The sequence below is a fragment of the Caretta caretta genome, chromosome 18, assembly GCF_965140235.1.
Source record: "Caretta caretta isolate rCarCar2 chromosome 18, rCarCar1.hap1, whole genome shotgun sequence".
NCBI lineage: Eukaryota > Metazoa > Chordata > Testudines > Cheloniidae > Caretta > Caretta caretta.
Window position 1 is genome coordinate 12,984,743 of NC_134223.1, and position 18,219 is coordinate 13,002,961.

Below are 18,219 nucleotides of genomic sequence, written 5' to 3' on the forward strand. Positions count from 1 at the left end.
ATTGTTGAAATCATGGTGGAATTCCTCAAGGGCTTCTTTTCCATGGGTCCAGATGATGAAGATGTCATCAATATAGCACAAGTAGAGTAGGGGCTTTAGGGGACGAGAGCTGAGGAAGCGTTGTAGTACTACTGATAGTAGTGCTTTGTCACCTGGGAATCTTATGGGGATGAGGAGGTCTGTGCACCAAACATATTCTCAAGAATGCAATATCAGAATCCTCTTACATTATAATGACTTTGAAACTGATAGCCTGTGGGGTTTATTATTAGTACTATGTTGCTTTAAAAAAAAAATCCTAATGCAAACCAAAGTATTTCAAAGAAGATGCAGCATGTTGCAAAGATGCCACCTAGTGGAGTAGGGAATCTAGGGTGACTTGCAACCTCTTATTTCCCTGCATGTGAGTTGCTTACTGGATGTGACAGAGCTAGTTCACTGCTTTGAAGTTTAACCCCCACTGAATTAGGGTAACAGTGACTTATCTTCACTCTGAATCAGTGTCTTTTTTTAATCAAATTAAAGCATACATTGCTCTGAGCTAAAACAATAGGAAGGTGTATCAGGTTTAGTCAGCTACATGGCAGAAATTTTATTATACTTGTTTTTCCGCTTGAGAGATGGGTTTAGGCAGATCCTTTTGGGAAACAAATCTACACTAAAGTTAATCACATTAACCTAACTAAAATGGGAAGGAGAGTATTGTCTTGTGTATCCAACACTATCAATAAAATCTCAGACTTCCTCCTACTCTGTGCTGCATCAGTTGAGTAATTTTGCTGTCTTTTCCTTGTTTTGAGTGCCAGTTTAAAAGGACCATCCTCAACAGGAAACAATTCCATGTAATTGTGTCTGTTTCAAACTACATCATACACACTGTAACAAACTTTTATGTCTGTCATTGTAAAAAGGAAAGTCTCAAGGTCTTCAAGAACAGTTTTGCCCACCATGCTTTAGCACACGCAAAGTGTAGATGTTTGAAAAGGTGACCAAGAAAATGGTTTTCTACTATGTATGTTCTCGCTCAAGGATGCCAGATCCTAAATTTGCTGATTTTACATGTAAACAATTTTTTTCTATCTACTCTACTCAGCCTAGAGTGATAGTTCCTTTCTGCTCCTGTGGCAGCACAAGGAATAAGAACTCTACAAACTAAATTATGTCATAAGTGATGCCTCTGCAACCCATTTTTCCTGCTCCATCTGTAACCTAGGGAACAAGTTAGCCCTCCACTTGTGATTTAGTTAACAATTCTGTTGGTGCATGAGCCAGAACAGAATCAAGCTTACTCTGCAGTAGCTGTTTTGTCTCTGTGCTCCTAAAAGAAATAGTCGTTTGTTAGTAGAGCGAGCTAAGACAACTCTGAAAACACATCAGGAGCAGATCTGTTGAATCAGAAAACGTCAAGTGTAGTTCTCGCCTGAAAACTATCACTTTCAATTACTTTGCAAGCGGGACACAGTTCAGTTGTTCATTAGACCCATCTTCATAATAACCATCAGAGTAGTTCACCTGTTGTAAAATACCCTTTCCAGTTCCACTATTTGGAGAATGGAGAAACTGCATTGCAAATATAGAATTTAACTCCCTGGACCGTTGGTTGGTTTAGTCTAAAGCTCTTTCTTCAGAGCTCTTAGTCATGTTGATCAAATAATCAGCTCCTTTGTAGAAAGATTGGGATCTTTGGATAGGTCTGGATTCAGACAGAATGTCTTAACTATTTGAGTCAAAAAGTAATATGAGCAGAAATCCCATGCAATATATGCTGTTGCTTTATCACTTGTAATTATGTACACCCACCATTAGCTCGTTATAAATATTTACGAGGGCTGTCAAGTGATTAAAACAATAAATCCTGATTAATCATGCAATTAAACAATAGAATACCATTTAAATAAATATTTTGGATGTTTTCTACATTTTCAAATATTGATTTCAATTATAACAGAATACAAAGTGTACAATGCTCACTTTATATTTATTTTTTATTACAAGTATTTGCACTGTAAAAAAATAAATAGTATTTTTCAATTCACCTAATATAAGTACTGTAGTGCAATCTCTTTATCATGAAAGTTGAACTTACAAATGTAGAATTATGTACAAAAAAATACTGCATTCAAAAATAGAACAATGTAGAATTTTATAGCCTGGAAGTCCACTCAGTCCTACTTCTTGTTCAGCCAATCCCTCAGACAAACAAGTTTGTTTACATTTGCAGGAGATAATGCTGCCTGCTTCTTGTTTAAAATGTCACCTGAAAGTGAGAACAGGCATTCTCATGGCACTGTTGTAGCTGGCGTTGCAAGACATTTATGTGCCAGATGTGCTCAAGATTCACATGTCCCTTTGTGCTTCAGCCACCCTTCCAGGGGACATGCGTCCATGCTGATGATGGGTTCTGCTCAATAACAATCAAAGCAGTGCGGACTGACGCATGTTCATTTTCATTATCTGAGTCAGATGCCACCAGCAGGAGGTTGATCTTTTTTTGGTGGTTTGGGTTCTGTAGTTTCCACATTGGAGTGTTGCTCTTTTAAGACTTCTGAAAGCATGCTCCACACTTTGTCCCTGTCAGATTTTTGAAGGCACTTCAGATTCTTAAACCTTGGGTCAAGTGCTGTAACTATCTCTAGAAATCTTACATTGGTATCTTCTTAGCATTTTGTCAAATCTGCAGCGAACGTGTTCTGAAAATGAGCAACATGTGCTAGGTCATCATCCAAGACTACTATAACATGAAATATATGGAAGAATCTGGGGAAAACAAAGCAAGGGATATTGAGCTCCTTGTGGGAGAATTGCATCACATTTTTTTAACAAGCATCATCAGCATGGAAGCATGTCCCCTGAAATGGTGGCTGAAGCACGAAGGGGCATACAAATGTTTAGTATATCTGACACAAATATCTTGCAGTGCCTGTTCTCACTGTTCTGTGACATTGTAAATAAGAAGAGAACAACATTATCTCCTGTTAATGTAAACAAACTTGTTTCTCTTAGTGATTGGCTGAAAAAGTAGGAGTGGGTGGATTTGTAGGCTCTGAAGTTTTACATTGTTTTGTTTTTGAGAACAGTTATGTAACAAACAAAAAAATCTACATTTGTAAGTTGCACTTTCACACCAAAGAGATTGCAGTACAGTACCTGTGGGGTGAATTGAAAAATGCTATTTCTTTTATCATTGTTACAGTGCATTATTTATAATTCAAAATATACACTTTGATTTCAATTATAACACAATACTATATGAAAATGTAGAAAACAACCAAAATTTTAATATGTCAGTTGGTATTCTGTTTAACAGTGTGATTAAAACTGATTAATTGCAGTTAACTCATGCAATTAACTTAAAATGATTAATTGACAGCCCAAATATTTACTTTAATCTTAGATCTTCTACATTAGTCAACTAGAACTAATACTCTTAAAATACCTATTCCTAATTAAGTCTCCATGTAGTCTGTGGCTACAAAATCCATCCCCTCCCATCACTGGGCAGCAGAATTTATGCTCTGGAAATTTATGTCTAACCTTAGTGGTCGTAAGGGCAACCCTTCAGGAACTGACTAAACTTTGCTGTATTTTCTTCCTCACTCTACCACTCATGTCTCCCCAGGTGGCACACACCCTCAACGGTCTTCCCAATTGCCAAAACCTGCAGCTTTCCATTGTTGACAGAAAAAAAAATATTTACAATGCAATGGTGTTTTCAGTATAATTAATTCAATATACAGTAGTAATTTTACTCCTGCAATCTGATATTAATTTACTGAACTGATTGCATTGATTGGAACATGAAAGTGTTGGGATCTTCCTTTTAAAAATTTGCATTGAAGGATGCTGCAGAAACCCTGCAGTCCTTAAAGATCAAAGCTTTAGTTAACCTTTACCAGGGCTATTTTTGTTTCCATTATTCAAATGAGATTTTAGAGTCCTGAATAGCTGTTAACACTACCTGCAACAAGTGATTAGGACATTTCCTCCTGCCATAGATTAGCAGAAAGTTATTTCATGACATCACAATTGTTAAGAGTGTGTCAGATGAGGAAAGAGTTTGTTCTTAAGCCTATTTTTAATAATAGGCAAGACAGACAATAGAGTAAGGGGAGTTTAAGTATTATAGCATCAATGTTGTAGGAGGTCCATAATGTTCCTGAAGAGAGTGCAAGTTGTAGTAAGATATAGCTTGGAGTTTTAGCTGTTGGTTTCTATATAATATTTGAAACTATATTGGTGTCTAAGAATACCTGAAAGAAACTACCTGCTGTCACTGCCACATGACAAGCTCACTTATTTTTGTTGAGCAAGTCAAAGGGGAGGTTTGTCCTGCCCCTGGGAATGGGGGGAATCCTCATGTGCTGAGGTTTTTTTACTAAAATAAAGAGTCTGTGCTGCTTTTAATGAGAAGGTGGATGAACTTCTACTACTTAAGAGATTCTGATATCCTGGGGCCAACATAGCAAGTCAAAAGTAGTAGTTTGTTCATTTGGATTCTGTTCCTCATTGTCTCACCTGGAAGGATGCAAATAAGAGCCTCAATGAATAGGCTATTATTGAGTCAAAACCTTAGAGAATGAGAGCCTGTGTTACCTGTATGAAGGTATGCTAATCCAGACATGGATCCGCATCAGTGTGAGGACAGTTAGTAAGTAAAAGTGGAACCTAGTCCCCTTCCCTCCATGTCAGTAGTTTTCTATCAAGACACTAAGTCTTAGTGATGTCAGCAAGATTCTATTCCAAATATTGTTTGATGAGCCAAGAAGATGATTACTTTAGTTTACCACTAATGCATACTATTAAGTACTTTTATTCCTTTCAGGTAATCATTATGCTCCTCAGAAAGGTGGTTGAAGTACTTAGTTCATGTAGTTGAGGCAGCCATTTAAGTGGTTTTCTGGACCCTCTGCACTGCTACAGGTGGTATAAGGCCATGGAAATTAGGCCTTCCCAGTATCATAACTGGTGATTTGATATTATATTGACCCTTTGAATCCATAGCAGACTCTTCTAGATGGCTGTGGGGATGCTGGCCTAGTTCTGATGGTTAGATGGGGCTGAGTTACCCAACAGTCTCCCCTTTCTTACAGCCCCAAATAACAGCAGTACAAGTCAGACAGGATTGTTTTCAAGTGTTTATTAACAAGAGCAGAACTGCAACACTAGTTCAAACAGTTACATCTTCTCCTGATCAGAAGTACAACAAAAACCAGACATGCCTGATCAAGAAATGCTTAGTGTTAACCTAGAGATCATGTAGAAACCCATGTACATAAAGAAATAAGTTTCAGGAGGTCTGCTCTGTACAGATATGCTTTTCAAGTGTCAGTCAAGACTGGATTAAGTCAAGCGCTCTTGTAAATCTGTGTGCATACTTGTTCCTCACAGCACAGCTCCTAACAAGAAGGGAGAACAAATGTTATTTAACTTGTGTAACAGCCAACCTGACAGTTAGGTACTTGTGAAGTTGAATTGGTTTACAGCAAGTCATTTACAACAGTGAGCATCTTGGAGAGCTTTTGCCTTTGCTGCCAGTCTGCAACTAGTACCCACACAAGTTATACCTTACCCTGTGCTTGGCAGCAAGTTGTGGCAGGCTGGATTCCAGAACAAGAGCATGCCAGCTACTTTTGAATTGCAGTGTAAGTGCAAGATGCCCCACGTGCAGCTATTCATGCTCATTGCTATCATGCCCACTTCATCCTGCACCATGAAGCATTAATGACATAGAAGAGCATGAACAAAGTCATGCAGATGTGGTATGAATATTCTGTTCTGACTTATCTTACAAGTCTTTATCTCACCCATGCAGTCCAGGCCATTGAACAAGGTCAATGCTGGCATGAACAAGCCAGTTCTGGCTGTTGCCAGCCCTGATCTCCTTTCTACCCAGCTTTACTAGTCAGGGCTATCCAACAGGTGTTTTGCCCCCTAAGGAGTGGTAGGTCTCTGTGCTTGGTTAGATCTCATGCTAATATTTTATAGCATTTATTCCTGTATAGTTGCAATAGAAAATCCAATAAGAATGCCTAGCCTGTTCCCTAAATTCATACAGATTAGCTTTCACCAAAATTCTTAGTGATGGTGTAAGTGCATTAGCCATACTTAGTTCCCTGATGTGAATTTAGAGAATCAGCAGAACTCCTTTTTGGAGGGACATGTCCTGAAGTTCACCAAAGAATGGTTTTAGTGCTACAGATATTAAGTACGTTCCCCTCTGAAGCTTGTTCTTTCCATTTCTCAGTTACAGCAATTTGTTCAACTACATTAAAGTCTCCTACAGGGGCACCATTTCAGATTGAGGGGAGGGGGACAACTGTAACAATTATTCCAGATGCTACTTGAGCACCTTGGAGAAAAAAAAAGTTTTTCCCCAGGTAACTTAGATACAGTGCTTCTGTCAGATAATTCCTATGTAAAGAAATAAAGTAAAAAATTAGAGACTCACTCAACTAATACTAACATGTTCTGACATCTTGTGTCAATTCTCTTAAGGAACACTGGTTAGGTTTAAAGTTTTAATGTGTGTTCTTACTTTGTTAGTAAATCTTGAATAGAACTGAAACGATTGTAGAAAAATCTAGATAATTTTATAGTTTTTTTTTTTTGTAGTTCATCAAGTTTGGAATAAATAATTTAACTTTTGGAAACATCCCACTAGGGCAGGGATGGGCAAACTTTGTGGCCCAAGGGCCACATCCAGGAATAGAAGTTGTATGGTGGGCCATGAATGCTTGCAAAATTTGGGTTGGGGTGCAAGCTCTGGTTAGGGGTGGGGGCTCTAGAGTGGGGCTGGGACATGCAGGCTCTGGGGTGGGGAAATAATGGGTTTTGAGTGCAGGAGGGTGCTCCGGGCTGGGATCTAGGGGCTTGGAGGGCAGGGGGAGGGAAGATCGAGGCTGGGGCACAGGGGGAGGCTCCGGGGTGCAGGCTCTGGTGTGCCTTTACCTCAAGTGGCTCCTGGAAATCAACAGCATGGCCCCCTTCTGGCTCCTACGTGGAGGCACAGCCAGGCAGCTCTGTGCACTGCCCTGTCCACAGGCACCACCACCCCCTCAGCTCCTACTGGCCACGGTTCCCAGCCAATGGGAGCTGAGGGGGTGGCACTTGGGGCAGGGGCAGCATGCAGAGTGGAGTCCCCTTGCTGCCCCTTTGTGTAGGAACTGGAGGGGGGCCCTGCTGCTGCTTCCAGGAGCCATGTGGAGCGGCCCCTGACCCTGTTCCCTTGCTGGAACAGGACAAGCCCTAGACCCTGCTCCCCAGCAGGAGCTTGAGGGCCAGATTACCGCCCATGGGCAGTAGTTTCCCCACCCCTGTAGTCGGGCAAGGGCCCATGAGTTTATGCTGCAGCTGCCTGAAGCTCTAGGGTTGTGTTACCCACTACAAAGAGAACTAGAAACTGACTTTAAACAGGAGTGAAACTGACACTGTCTAGTCGCTTTCATGTTTGTTTTTAAATGCTTGGGGTTGGCAATACTATTAATCAGCCTCACCAAAAATCATGATTGGCTTTAAAAAATATTACATGAAATAGATTTGGTGTTTTTAATTTATATTCTGCTTTGAGCCTTTAGAGTGCACTAGGGTCATATTTTGAAGCTCTCGCACACCCATAAGGGCTAGAAACTTCATTTCTCTTTAAGAAAAAAAGAGATCACTTATCCACTTGACCCCAGGAGCTGGAGCTTTAAGGAGAACAATGATCATGAGACATGACAAAAATCATGAGTTGGCAATACTGCCTTCTGTTTAGAGGCTAGTTACTTCCCAGAAGGGTCTTAACAGCAACTCCAGCACTGTAGTGTTTTTTCTACAGGACAATGTGTAAAACCAAACACCAAGAAAATTCCACATTTTAAATTTGGGGTGGGGGGGGGGGGGGGAGTTGAGACTGAGGTATCTCAGGGCTACTAAACACAGGAAAGGAAAACAGTACAGGAGCTCTGGGCAGCCCTTCCTCTTGAAAGGAAGTTGGAGGGTCAAATCTTCTAGACATCAAATAAGAGTATTGCCATGGGTGCCTCCACTCAGATAACACCACAGTGAACAGGGGATGTCAACAACTATCCACTTCGTACTTCGATATCTGAGCCATCTTATCCAGAGTTACACATCATACATGCACTGGCTCAGGGACATCAACGTCTCCACCCCCACCCCCTCCAGTGCCTTTGAAAATCTAGCCCTGTGTGTATCTGGGGGTGGGGGAGGAGAAGATGGAGAAGAGAGACCAGACATTAAGTGTGAAAAATTGGGACGGGAGTGGAAGTTAATAGGCGCCTATACAAGACAAAGCCCAAAATATTGGGATGGTCCCTATAAAAATTGGGGCATCTGGTCACCCTAGTGTGCCCTCAATGCCCCATCTGTACAATGGGCATAACAGCACTGCTCTACCTGATGTGAGGCACTCCAATACCATGGTGATGGGACCATGTAAGTACCACTAGTAGAGTGGGAATTTCTCTATATCACTGCTATCCCTTCCCTGGGTTTTGGTCCACTCTTCACCTACTCCTCCCCTGCCCTTCTCTGAATGGGAACTTGGCTCAGAGGCCTTGGCTCTATTTCTTCTGAATCCCCTGCATTCTTTTCAATGCCTGCCCGCCCCCTGCAGAGCGATTCCTGTTTTACACGGTCATTTAACGCATGGGTAGCCAACCTGTGGCTCTTCAGAAGTTAATATGCATCTCCTTGTATAGGCACCGATCCAAGACTGGAGCTGCAGGCACCAATTTTCCAATGTGCCAGGGGGTGCTCACTGTTCAACCTCTGGCTCTGCCACAGAGCCTGCCCCCACTCTACCCCTTCCCACTCCCTTCCTGAGCCTGCTGTGCCCTCCCTCCCCACCTCCTGCACACCACAAGCCAGCTGATCAGGAGGTATGGGGAGGGAGGGGAAGGTGCTGATTGGCAGGGCTGCTGGTGGGTGGGAGGCTCTAGGAGCAGGGGCGAAGCTGATTCGGGGGGTATTACTGATGTATTACTGTGTCTCTTTTGGCAATGTACTTTGGTAAATTCTGGCTCCTTCTCAGGCTGGCCACCCCATGCCAGACAATTCTCATGTTGCAGAGGTCACTTGGTCTTTTGAGGACCAAGGCGGGGCGGGGGGGAAGCTACCCTGAGAACTAATGGAGCAAGTGAAGAGGGTGGAAGTTTATATACATCTTTCTTCCAAGACTCATGTAATCCTTTTTGCAATGTTTAAGAGCAACTAAACTCCCTGCTTTAATATTTAGTGTTATGTTCTAAGTAGTCTTTTGTCCCTGTTGCAATACCCAGAGATAGACACCCTAACAATAGGGTTGATAGACAAAAGTACTAACTCTAGAAGAGAAAGTTCAGGAATGCCAAGCCAAGGTACAAGATTGAGACAGAAAGTCAGATATCTTGATACTGAAATGCTTCCAAGTCACTTCAGCAATCTACTAGAAGAGAAGTATCTTCTCCCAAAGATATGAGAGTCCTTGCCCTCTGTACCAAACACATGTATGTAGATTCTCCATTTTCTGGACATGTTGATGTTAGTGGCCCTAGAATCCATTGCACAGAGAATTGCATGGGAACATACCAGTAACCCAAACCACAGCAGCAGTGTAGATCCCAGTAGCCCTCATGCAGAGCCATGCAGTTAATTCAAAATCAGAATCTAACTGAATACCAGATATAGCTGATCTCCTTCAATCCAATGAGTCCAGCCCCTGTTCTTCTTGTCTCCAGTCTGGACACAAACAAGCTTGTCATTGTCCCAGGTAACCACACTCTGCATTTGAGAGACAGACAGACAAGTCTTAACTTTAGTCATACACCACATTCTTGTAGCCCCTCTCCCTTACTAGGGTAAGCTGCTTCCCTGAGTTAGTGCTTCTACATCATGCTCTGTAGGAAGTGAGCTACCTTAAATCTCACATGTATACCGTGGAGAGAACAAGCAGTCCCTACCCCAACCTCCCAAGAAACTTGAGGACAAAATTTAGGTCCCCACACTAGCATTGATCAGTTGAAGCAGTTTGGTGGATTGCCTTGTGATTTGAGCAGGTACAGCCCCCCCCCCCCCTTTTTTTTTTTTTAACCTTGCATTTTCTATGATCTAGGCCTTTATTGTCTTCCTCAAACTCCTCTCCAATTTTGAACTGGACAAAGTAACTTCTGAAAGCGCTGGTGGTTTGGATGGAGAATGAATCGCCTTCCTGTTCAATCACCTTCTGTGGCTTCAGCCTTTTTGCTATCTTGCGAGTTGCAAAGTCAATACCTTAGGAGAGAGAGATTTAACATCATGGATTTTTTTTTTTTTGTACCTGCCAACCTACAAGACCCAGGCTACCCTCTTAATAATGGTGCCCACAAGAGTGCTTCCCAGAGCCAGTCCAGGTTTGGGTGCTGCTCATATGGCTCTAGGTCAGAGGTACAGGAAAGCTCCCCCCCCCCCCCCCCGACAGTTGAAGGAAACTGTGTTTCTACCTAGTATTTTACTCTTTCACAAGCATGGGACTGCATAGTGTAGTGCAACTCCCAAGCTAGGTCGCTGGGATTTGATTAGACTGGTACAGGAGAGTTTCTCAACTAGATGGGTCACCTTACACTACTGGCAAGTCAGTGTGCCACTGCTGGCACGGGTTGTTTATTATATTGACTTCGGCTGTATTAGTACAACCTGATGGATGCTACTGCTATGGTGGAAGCTAAGGTAAAGTTTGGCCTGTACTTAGTTGTGCTGACCCAGCTGAAACGGACATCAGATGATATCTGCATGTGTAATCAAAGTCAGAATTTGGTCCTATAGAGCTTCCTAACTGGGGTACAGAGCTCTCTGTTATTGGTTTTTCTTTTGTTACAAGCAACTTCATGTCTCCCTGTCCAACAGAGTATGCAACATGGACCCACTGTTGCTTAGACACCTATTATGTAGTGTTATTTGCTCCATTAAGGACCTGTTCATCTTTTGGATGATTACCAGCATGATGATGTTTTCTCCATGCATGGAGTATTTATAATCAGTCATTAGAGGGCAAGGGGCTGTCAAAACAGACACTTATGGTTTTGACAGCCAAGCCACTTAACCATTTGGTTGAGTAGTTCAAAGAATAACCTTGCATTTTTAAGGTAAACTCTGTCTGTCCTTGCCCTCTAAGCAGAGAGGGCACTATGGCTGCACATGAAGCCTTATGTTTCTTTCCCTAAGTAGTTTTAACTGTTCGCATGCCAGGATCATCAGCAGGGTGATGGTTTGAGTTTAAACAATTTCCAGGGACTGCCAATTGTCATGCAACAGCTGCTGCTAAGTAGCGAGTCTGCAAGATCTAACTCATCTCATAAGGAGCATGCAACAACTACTCAGTGGCAATTGTCACGGGCAAGGCCCTGTATCCCTGAGCTGTTAGTTCAGGACACTACACACATTAGTGTTTAAGTGCACTGGCAACGGAGACATTCAGCTCAAGGCAACACCCCAGAGAAAGTTTCTTCACATGATTTTGAAGTTAGACAAATGTTTCTACACATGACATATGGTCTGGGAGTCAAGACACAGCCTCCCAATTTCATGCTCAGAATACAAACTTAAGGGGAGAGCCACAATAAGGCTTCCATTTCCACCCTAAGTGGTGGATCTCTGCTGCCTAGGAATAATGCAATTGGCATGGGTCACATGAAGCTCAGATAGCTTCACGTATCTGACCCACTGCTTTGGTTATATTCACCCATCACAGGCTAAAGACATGGTCCATCACCACATCTGAGATGATAAACAAAAAAACCCACACACAAACCCAGTAGGTCCATTAGACAGTTATGTTTACACACACCACCACTTGACAGCATAGTTGTCCCTAAGTAGGGAGAAGGGTTAACGCTGTACTAGCAGCATATATTGCTGATCACTATGCTGCAGCATTTGGTCATGTAACCTTAGATATTAGAAGCAATTTTGTTGAGAAGGAAAGAAAAATTGCAGTTTACCTTTAGCTATTTCATGGTTAAAGTTGAACTAGTGTGCTAGTATCCAGGCTTTCCTCAGCAATGTCATTCAAATTATTTTTGTGAAGGGATGTCTCATCATCCACCCTAGTCCTTGTGCTATGCTCTGGTAAAATTGCTGTTTCTAATTTTGTCACTTAATTTTTTCCAGGGTCATCCCCCCAGAAATCACAGTTGACCTTGTTTTCTTCCCCTCTCCTTGTAACCCATACTACTCAACCACTAGAAAGAGCAAGCTACAGTAAAAAAAGGTGAAGGAAAAATCTGTTTGCAAGAAAGGCAGAGAATCCTGATAAGATTACTATGCTGCAACAACTTTCTGGAGCCATTTATTGCAAGGGTGATTTCAACAGAGTGCAAAAACCACAAACTCACTTCAGCACAACTTGGTTTTAATAAGTTTTTTGGGAGCAGCCATGATATTTAAGTCAGCTGCTCCTCAATATTCTCTCTTCAGAGAGAGAGGACAAACTCCCATTCATCAAGGGGATTCATGCAAGTTTCTACGCCCCTATTTAGGCAGGTGAGCATTTATTGGAAGTTTCCCTGTAGGATAGGAAACATGTCAATAATAATATTTAATAGGAAACATGGTATTCCCACTCTGAGCTACTGAACTTCAATACAGTCTTCTTTGTGCTAGAGAGACAGATCGAGGTAAGATAGAAGATAAACCTTCTCATTGCATAATTTGTGTCCATCAAGCTTTATCTAAAAAAGGATATTTTAAAATTTATTAGACTCCCAGCCATGTGGAGAAGCAAGCAATAAGAGACACTTCTCAGTCTTCCTATGGTCATATTTTTGAGCTAATTGACTCTGGTGTAGTTTTTTATGCTGTAGAGGCTGAAAAGCCTCAGCATAGTTTATCTTGTTACCTGCAGCATATGGATTTGCATGTGGAATGATTAAGACTTGGAGAGAAGGACCATTTAATGAAGACAAGTCCGAGTCTATTAGTCCTCAGAGGGGATTCAAGAACATTTGCCTCAGACCCAGGATGTGGTACTACTACAGCTAGAAGGGGATCTTTCAATATATTACCAATATTGGATAAAAACGTTTAAAGCCATTTACAACACTAAACATCCAAAACAGTCAACCAACTGTTGACCAACACCAAGCAATATATTTGGGTGCGTAACTGTTGGCAAGAGTCAGGGTTATTCCCTACACTTCTGACGCCTTAGTAGCTTACAAAAAAACAAATTGCTTAGTTTTGTTACAGGTTCCAAAGGGACAGCCTCCACTGGCTGTTACATTACGAAAGTATTACAGCACTGAGGCCCTTTCTAGTTCCTCTCCCACATACTCCTCGTTATTGCATATAATTGGTCTGTCCCCATTCCTATCAGCAGTTCAGATGCTAGTTTCAGAAGTTAAAAAGGCTGAAAACCTCTGCTCTAGGTTCTTTCTGAGGCCCTCCCCCAACATGCTATGAAAACCTCCATGGCCCACCTGTGCCACAACAGCTGGTTTTCTGCATATAAAAGCTCAGGCTACCATAAGGGGGTAGCAAGCTGGGCAATTGCCTGGGGCCCCATGCCACAGGGGCCCCTAAAAAGCTACATTGCTCAGGCTTCAGCCCTGGGTAGCGGGGCTCAGGACTTCAGCCCCATGCAGTGGGGCTGCAGCTTTCTACCCTGAACCCCAGTGAGTTGAATGCTGGCCCTGCTTGGAGGCCTCCCTAAAACCTGCTCACAGCCCCCCAATTGAGAATCACTGACCTAGATCATTCCAGAGGAAAGAACCACTGAAGAGGGTATGCTCATCATCCTATTCAGGGTCACCACCCTGAAAGTGATTTTGCAGCAGTGGTCTGCTAGCAGGGCTTTTGCCATATTAGAGGACCAGCATTTAAACAGTCAGATGTTTAGCAACAGGGAAGGTCAAGGACATTGTCACTGTCAAAGATTACCTCATAGCTTCCTTGTGGCCCTAGTAAGGATGTTAAACTTAAGTGTATACTAAAAAGAGTGAGAATAGTGAGTAGACACAGCTGAAAAAATCCCTCCCTCACACTAGCAAGGGCCCACACACAAATACAGCAGCACTGTTAATTCCCGATGAGAAAGGCACCAGTTAAGGACAGATATCAAACTTCACTACAGGGAGCAAGGACACCTGAAAGTAACAGCATACTAGCTATTAGTTACATTGTATCCCCCCCACCATAAACTGATCAGGCAAGCAAATGAGGGTTAGTCCCTTTCTTGATGGGGGGGGGGGGCGGGGAAAGGAGGAAATCAGATCCTCCTCTAAAGGAGAGGATAATTGCTCCCCCCAAGAAGGAAAACTTCAACCACCTCTAGATTTTAGCACAGTTCAAACCCCTGGGCATAGATTTCTATAATTTTCACCTACCCAAAGCCAGCATGTAACCTTCAAAGTTGTCACTGCACACAAGGTTCCAGGTGCCACTGAAATCCACAGGCATGACCAGGGTATTAGAGCAAGAACCCCAAAGGGAAGTGGGCACTGACCAGAGAGAAAGGACTGAGAGTATACCTACCAGCTAGGCCCCTATAAGAGGGGAATTGTAGGAGAGGTTACAGCTGGCAGCCTTGCAAGTGGGGATGTGCCACTGGCCAACCAAGCGGTGGGAGAGGGGGTGGAAGTACAATTAGCTTCAGCTGGTATTGGAGGGGAACGTTCATGTTATCTGAAATCTTTGTGTGGAGCAAATGTTACTGGCCCATGAGTCACATTGGGGAAAGAGTGAATAGTTTAACCTCTTCATGGTCACTCCCTGTTTCCATCAGTTTAAGAGGGGAATCAGGGACAGATTTCATAGTTAGTAAGTGGGGACCAATACAGGTGCATCAGACCCAGGTTCCTGGATTGGAAACTACATGAGTTTGGGGAAAGTTAATCTCCTTATTACAAATATGACATATGCTAACAGAGGTGCAAAGGACTGATCCTTATGCTATGCATTACCGTATATCAGGGGGAGGAAGGTGACCTCCATGCCACAGTATTAGAAACTACAGTGCACATTCCTCTTATTTCTGAATCATGACAAAAGAATTATATTAACGTCTTTCGTGGATGTCTGGATGGGAATAGAAGGCAGTATAGTGTAGTCATAGAATCATAGAATATCAGGGTTGGAAGGGACCTCGGGAGGTCATCTAGTCCAACCCCCTGCTCAAAAGCAGGACCCATACCCAATTAAATCATCCCAGCCAGGGCTTTGTCAAGCCTGACCTTAAAAACTTCTAAGGAAAAAACTTCTCATATCCAGCTTCTTGTCCACTGTCACCCCTAGGTCCTTTTCCTCAGGTCCTTTCCCACTTTTTCTCGTGGTTAGAGCAAAACACTGGAAGACAGAACTTCTGATTCTGGTTCCTGGCTCTACAGTGAATGACCTTGATCACGTAACCTCTGTGTTTCTCACTTTCCTCTTCTGTGTTCTGAAGTCTTTTTATGCTGTGAATTATGTCCAAGACAACTTGGAATCCAGGTGTGTTGCCAGTGTGCACAGTGATTGCAGTAGCTTTGATCACTACTTTTCTTGCTCAGATCCTTTCCCTGTCCTCAGTCTGGGAACATTGTCAGATGAGTAGTATGTCTACTAGTCAGAGCAAGAGACCTAGATTTAATTCACAACTCTGTCACTGAATTTCTTTGTGACCGTGCCTCAGTTTCTCCATATGTGAAATGTGGATAGTAATGTCCATATCTGAAAAACACTTTAAAACTCTCAGAAATAATAACAATAATTAATAATAAAAGTACAAAGTGCTGTCTTGTATATAGATAGAAGACATGACCTGCTAGTTCTTTAATACATACAAAGCCTGATCAAGTAAAGGAAATGCACAGAGTAACATAGATATGTTGAACAATTCATTCTTGTGATGCTACATCAAATGCCACGTATGGAGGTACAGAACATAAGATCAGAGCAGAGGGTGATTTCAGTGGAGAATTTCCTCTCTTCAGTTGGAGGAAGAGGGGTAGAGTGCAAGGAATCCTTTCTCCTTATGTAGTGGGACTGTACCTTTTTCAGTAGCTAAAATAATCAGTATTCTGCGAAGCAAGTCTTTCTGCATGGAAAGGGAAATGTGAGTCCAGGCCTGTAGTAATTGACTGACCTTGGGAGAATGACGATGATGGAAGCCCTTCAAATATTTTAATTCCTTTATTTTTCTATTGTGAAGTGACCTTTCTCCACTGTGTATATAAATAAAAGCCAGGAGGCAGTATGGTCTAGCGCAGTATTTCTTTTCAAGCTATCAACTTCTTACTCAAAACAAAATGTTCATGACCACCTTATATTTACTATAGGTATAAAACATATGAATGATAATAATAAACCTGTACTATTTGTGCATATTTTGAGACTGCTTGACCTTGCAGAATAGGGCTGTATGGGGAGCAAGATTTTCTTTATTTTAGATTGAAATTTTTATTACATCTTGCAACTCTCCTACTTCCCCCTGAGGGTCGCAGCCTATTGGTTGAGAAACTCTAGTCTAATAATCACTAGTGGATTAAGTATGAGGCTAGGAGCCCCAGAGTTCGCCAAAGATGTGTGTATGGGAAAGTCAGATCATTTTAACTGTTCTGCCTCAGTTTCCTCATCTGTAAAATGGGGATAACAATATTTTCCCTATCCCAGAGATGTGTTCTGAGGATAATTTTAGTCATGGGTGTGAGGTATTCAGATGCTACAGTGACGAGCGCCACGGAGGAACGTATAAATATCTGAAAGAAGAAAAATGATGTGGCTTTTAAACTTTAACGCAGACTATGCTGCTGTTGTAGCAAAAAATAATGGTGAAATTGACATTTATATTAATCAGAATCTTGAATGAGGAAACAGTCTCAACTACTATATTTATTTAGCTGCTGCTGAATCAATGAGTTCAGGTCAGGCTGAATTAAGAGCCAGGATTTCACAGACCTGATTTCCACACTCTGACCACATTTCTGGACCTAACAGTTGTGCCTACTTGACCCATGTGACTATGGAAATAGAATACTGGGATGCCAAGTCATGCTTCATGTTCTCTAGCTTATAGTGTAACTGGGAATGACACAGACAAACAATTTGTAGTTTATAAAATAGCATTTCCCGCCAGTCAAAGAGTTAAATTCTACATATAATTTATTAAGTGGTCAATGTAGGAACCAAAAAGGGCTCTGTTCTTGCTTCTTAGAAAAATAAATGTTGCATAGATGGAAGGGTTATTTTGGCATAATCCTTCCAGGCATCTCTCCCACAGTAAGGAGGGTTGCATAGAAGTCATACAGAAGGCTGGATTCACATACTGAGAGGAAGAATGTGTTCATTTTACATAACAGAATGGAAATTATAAAGATATTGGTGAACTACCCAGCCATCTATACTACACACTATTGGATTGGAAGGGCATAAGGCCCAGATCCTCACTGGTATTTAGGCTCCTAACTTCCATTGATTTCCATGGAAGTTAGGAGCCTAAATACCTTAAAGGATCTGGGCCTAAAATGATATGGTGATGGGTGCTGCATAAGAACATAGACAGAAAGTTATGCTAATAGTTCAGTAGGTGGAGCTCTTCCCCTTAAATCAGTACCAAACTATCAGCCTAGGTAGCCTATTTCTCCTTGTTTTTTCCTACCCCCCACCCCCCAGACATTCTGGTTAAACTTGGATTTAAACTTGGAAAGTGGTCAGTTTGGATGAGCTATTGCCAGCAGGAGAGTGAGTTTGTGTGTGTGTGTGTGTCCCTGGGGGAAAAAAAAAAAAAAAAAGGAGGGAGGTGAGAAAGCCTGGATTTGTGGTGGACATGGCCCACCTTGATTACCATGCACATTGTAGGGAGAGTGGTCACTTTGGATGAGCTATTACCAACAGGATAGTGAGTTTGTGTGTGTGGTTTTTGGGAGGGGGGTGAGAGAACCTGGATTTGTGCAGGAAATGGCCCAACTTGATTATCATGCACATTGTGTAGAGAGTTGTCACTTTGGATGGGCTATTACCAGCAGGAGAGTGAGTTTGTGTGTGGGGGGGTGGAGGGTGAGAAAACCTGGATTTGTGCTGGAAATGGCCCAACTTGATGATCACTTTAGATAAGCTATTACCAGCAGGACAGTGGGGTGGGAGGAGGTATTGTTTCATGATCTCTGTGCGTATATAATGTCTGCTGCAGTTTCCACGGTATGCATCCGATGAAGTGAGCTGTAGCTCACGAAAGCTCATGCTCAAATAAATTGGTTAGTCTCCAAGGTGCCACAAGTACTCCTTTTCTTT

At 42.2% G+C, this 18,219-nt stretch overlaps 1 protein-coding gene across 1 annotated transcript; it reads right to left on the reverse strand.

Annotated features, from left to right (window-relative positions):
* Nucleotides 1–5,345: 5,345 nt before the first annotated feature.
* RBP7 (retinol binding protein 7) lies at nt 5,346–14,412 on the reverse strand. The gene is made up of 4 exons (XM_048825031.1): nt 14,340–14,412; nt 10,073–10,251; nt 9,661–9,762; nt 5,346–5,396 (listed from the first exon to the last, which is right to left on the reverse strand). The coding sequence occupies exons 1-4, from the start codon at nt 14,410–14,412 to the stop codon at nt 5,346–5,348; spliced, it is 405 nt and encodes a 134-aa protein (XP_048680988.1).
* Nucleotides 14,413–18,219: the final 3,807 nt, after the last annotated feature.